The sequence below is a fragment of the Alligator sinensis genome, unplaced genomic scaffold (genome assembly GCF_000455745.1).
Source record: "Alligator sinensis unplaced genomic scaffold, ASM45574v1 scaffold237_1, whole genome shotgun sequence".
NCBI lineage: Eukaryota > Metazoa > Chordata > Crocodylia > Alligatoridae > Alligator > Alligator sinensis.
Genome location: NW_005841849.1, coordinates 1824143 through 1828408, shown reverse-complemented (window position 1 = coordinate 1828408; position 4266 = coordinate 1824143). Strand labels below are relative to the sequence as shown.

Sequence of the window (4266 nt, the reverse complement as noted above, 5' to 3'; positions counted from 1 at the left end):
GCCCCCGCAGGCTCAGGTGAGACAGGGCAGCGCTCAGGGGCGGGGGGGTGGGGACCGCTCGGGCTGGCCGGGACAGCATCGCCTGCTCTCACACAGCCACAAGCAACCGCCTTCGTGAACCTGCCCCCGGGGATCGTCCCGGCGCCCGGAGCTGCCTGTGCAGAGTGTAGCCGAGGTCACGGGCGGAGCTTGTTGGAAGAAGCCGAAGCAGCTAGTCCGTGCCCCTAAGTGCAGCAGGCTCGGCCAGGGGGAAGAGGGAGCAGCCGCCCTGGTAGAAGGGCGGGGGCCTGCGAGGCCCTCTTCAGAAATCAGCAGGGAAGCGGAGGGACGCCAGGGAAGGGAAAAATCTCTGAAGTGACCCCAGAGCAAGGCTGATGCTAATTAGCATCAACTGTGTCTATGACCAGAGAACCCACCAGGTACCCAGAGGACACTGGCACCTTGAAAAGCACTTTGGGGGCATCAAGTCATTGACAGATTGTTCTATTAGAAAGTAGGGGTTTTTTAAATATCAGCACCTCTTACTTACTAAGCCAAACTATACGTCAGATGGTTTTTAATCCATTTTTAGAAGCATTAATGTTCTAGTCTTTCCATTACACTCATTTCTGGGTCTTGATACTGTTCTGAGCTCTGTGCTGACAAACATTTACTTCCCCTTCCCTGCTGCCGGCCCCTCCTCCCCGGTGCAGCTCACTGGGAAGTAGGGATTTCAGGACCTTCTTAACTGATTTTGCTACACTGTTGGTGCCTTCATCAGAAGTCAGTCAGATCCCATGCAGTAAAATGGAAATAAGTGTGTTTGGAGCATGTAAAAATCTAATAATACTAGGAGACTGAGACTTATGGTGAGTATAAGCTATGGGATGTAGGTTTTGATTGACTCATAAACAGAATAAAATTTATAACATTTCAGCTTTTTGTTTTTCATGTCACCATGAGCTGAAAATGAGAGAGGATTCTCAGTCTTAGTGTTATCACCCTCAAGATCACAGCATTGTGTTAAACGTTGTAACCTTTTGCTTTGATACCTGTGATTGCTTCGGCTTCAGTCCAAACTTAGATAACTTGTTTAATAATTTTGTGTTAAAAAAAAAATTAACGAAAAGTCAAATGTTGAATCAGTGGCGTGTGGCCTTAGGCACTTGCCCAATGGTCTGTAACGGTTTCTTCAGTGTTCAAAATGCATTTGGTCACTTTTAAGGAAGGTTACAATCAGCTGTTTATCTAAGTAGACTGATTGTGCCTTGAGGGTGTTTTGGAGGACTGTAAGAGCCCTCCCCCCCCAGACAGAGGGTTGCTCACATTCTGAAGACTTTAATTGTTGGGGTTGCATTTATCATTCAATGATTAATTAATTTCTCCTGTCCAGGAGTTTTGAAACAACCCTGCTTTGCTTTTAGCACTTTGTTTCTAGGCTTGTGGGTAAGAATCACTTATTTCATAGCCCCTTTGCTCAGAGTTTCTTTTTTTTTTATTAGCAAGCGATGAATCTAATCGAGAACCAGAAGTTGCTCCCAGAGACCATGTTGGCTCTGGTGGCTCTCTCCAGTCTCGTGAAGAGAAGCAGGAACCAGTGGTGGTTCGGCCGTACCCACAGGTTCAGATGTTGACTCCACACCATACCGTGCAGCCTGGTGCTCCAGTTACAGTGACAGCTCCTCCAGCACATCTGACTCCAGCAGTGTCCCTTTCCTTTTCGGAAGGACTTATGAAGGTATTGAGGAGGCTCACACTTAAGAGGGGGGAAGTTGAAGGAATGACAGGAGAGTAAATTCTTTCTTAGCAATCTCATCAACACAAAGTTAACTTCAGTTTAGTTTTTTGTTTTTTGTCCACTAGAAAGTTCTTCTGAATGGTATTGTCTGTGTGATTCTTCTGTGCTTTCTTCCTGACTATATGCCTCCTTGGGGGGTGCTGGGGTCTGCTCCAGGTAGAAGACTGGTGAAAATCTCTGAGCATTAATTTGTTGCTTTTCCATGTATTTTGTTTCCTAAGTTAAGGACGATCTAAATCAGTTTATGAATCCCCTTTTGTTCCTGGATGGGGCAGGGAGGGGGAGTAAAAATGATGCACTATAACATTTTGAAATCAAGACAGTAAAATGAAGATATATATGGAGCAGACCAGGTGGTTCTTTCTTCTTGACCGAACCCTCCCTACAAAGGAGATCTATGTGAGGAAAGGCTTTGACTTGAGAGATCACAGGCAGTCTTCTCTTTGCTTTATATTGATCTGAGCAGGAGAGAAGAAATTGTGTAGAAACACCAAAGGGTAAGGTGGGATGGTAAATAAGTTACTATATTTTCTTGCTTACAGTATGGCTTGAACTAAAATGAAATCTTTGTTTTTGAAAGACGGTATGAAGAAATAAAGATTGCAACAAGTAGCAGCAGCAGCTAGAGAGCTGAGCCAGCTCCCTTTTCTGCTCGCTATGGATTGGGTGCAGACTTTACTTTCATTTCTGCCCAGTCGAAGCTTAAGTAGCAGAAACTATTTACCATATTTCCTTGGATGTAGTGTGCACTAAGATTTCCAGCAGCTGATTTTTGTGGGGGAAAGTTGCATGTTGTATATGAGAAAAATAAAGCTTTAAAGAAACCAAATGAGCCAAGAAGTTGATTTTGTGTTCTCTGGCAATTTGATCAGTGATTTATAAAGTTGTGGTAGTAACCAGGGTTCTACTGTACAAGAGGGCTATCTACATAAGGAGACACAGCAAGGTTCTTGCAGCCCCTCTCATAAAAAATGGAATGGTCTTTAATAGCCCCTTCTTACTTCACCTTTCCCCAGCTCAAACTGTCTTCCTTTCTACATTGTGATTTGGGGGGATTTCTGCTTCCTTGTATTGAACTGCCACTTGTCATTTAAAGCAAAAAAGCATGAGTTACAGTAACTTGCAAATTTTTCTTTCAGCCTCCTCTGAAGCCCACCATGCCCAGCCGGCCTATTGCTCCTGCTCCACCCTCTACACTGTCAGCTCCTACTAAGGTCCCCGGGCAGGTTACTGTAACTATGGAAAGCAGCATCCCACAGGCCTCAGCTATTCCTGTGGCAACAATCAGTGGACAGCAGGTTTCTTTCTTCTTTCCTTCCCCCCACCCCTTTTTTCCATTCAGCAAAGTAAGATGCTTGTGGATAATGTACTGCATCTGCTGTCAGAAAATCAACACAGGAATCTTGGGAGTGAGAGGAACTCTTTTGTAATCACTTCCAGAATCATTGGAGAAAGTTTGGCAATGGGGCAGATGGTCCTGCCAGTGCATTAGAAACATGTAGAGAGGTGAGGAAAGGGGAACAGGGCCTCAGTCTACCAAAACCCTGAGCAGATGACTCTTGCAGTTGCATTGCTCCATCTAGTTAACAGGTTCAGACTTACCAGAACAAAGCATGGTCCTTTTTGCAAAGTTTATGCTATCATTTACTCTGTAAAAAGCTGCTGATTTTAACCAGATAGTTTGAAAGAGCCAATAAGATTGTAGTACACTGACCTGCTGGGAGCCTGAGCTACAAAAGTTCTATTCTAGAGCTACGTCTACTGAACTTTTGTCTTAAAAACTACCAATATCACTGCTTCACCTGTGGAGGTTCTAGAACAAATTGACTGCAGGCTGTTTATTGCTGTATTATCAGAACAAGTCTAGACAACATGTTGCTGACAACAAGTCTGTCCTTATGCTTTTGTCATTGTTGGCCTATGCTAGACCAACAGTGGGAGAATTTCTGTAAGCCCTTGGTATAGACATGATTGGGGTGTGAATGCTTGAGTTTTTGTCATGGTGTAAAGACCGAAGCCTAATCTTTTTTCACCCGAGTTTTCCTAAAACTACAGTTCTAGGCAATTAAATAGCAATAGATTGACATGACTTATTTTTTTCAGAAATAGATTCATAGATTCATAGATGTTAGGGTCAGAAGGGACCTCAATAGATCATTGAGTCCGACCCCCTGCATGGGCAGGACAGAGTGCTGGGTCTAGATGACCCCAGCCAGATGCTTATCTAACCTCCTCTTGAAGATCCCCAGGGTAGGGGAAAGCACCACCTCCCTTGGGAGCCCGTTCCAGACCTTGGCCACTCTAACTGTGAAGAAGTTCTTCCTAAAGTCTAGTCTAAATCTACTCTCTGCTAGCTTATGGCCATTATTTCTTGTAAACCCTAGGGGCACCTTGGTGAATAAAACCTCACCAATTCCCTTCTGTGCCCCCGTGATGAACTTATAGGCAGCCACAAGGTCGCCTCTCAACCTTCTCTTGCGGAGGCTGAA

The 4266-nt window shown here is 44.6% G+C and overlaps 1 protein-coding gene across 1 annotated transcript in view; it reads left to right on the top strand.

Moving 5' to 3' along the window:
• Positions 1-4266, top strand: part of SAP130 (Sin3A associated protein 130) — a 31272-nt gene continuing 27006 nt past the window's right edge. The window contains exons 1-3 of the mRNA XM_006016030.2: positions 1-16; positions 1482-1717; positions 2917-3075. Of these exons, the coding sequence (XP_006016092.2) occupies positions 1607-1717; positions 2917-3075 (270 nt within the window). The 5' untranslated portion in view covers positions 1-16; positions 1482-1606. The remainder of the gene's footprint in view (positions 17-1481; positions 1718-2916; positions 3076-4266) is intronic.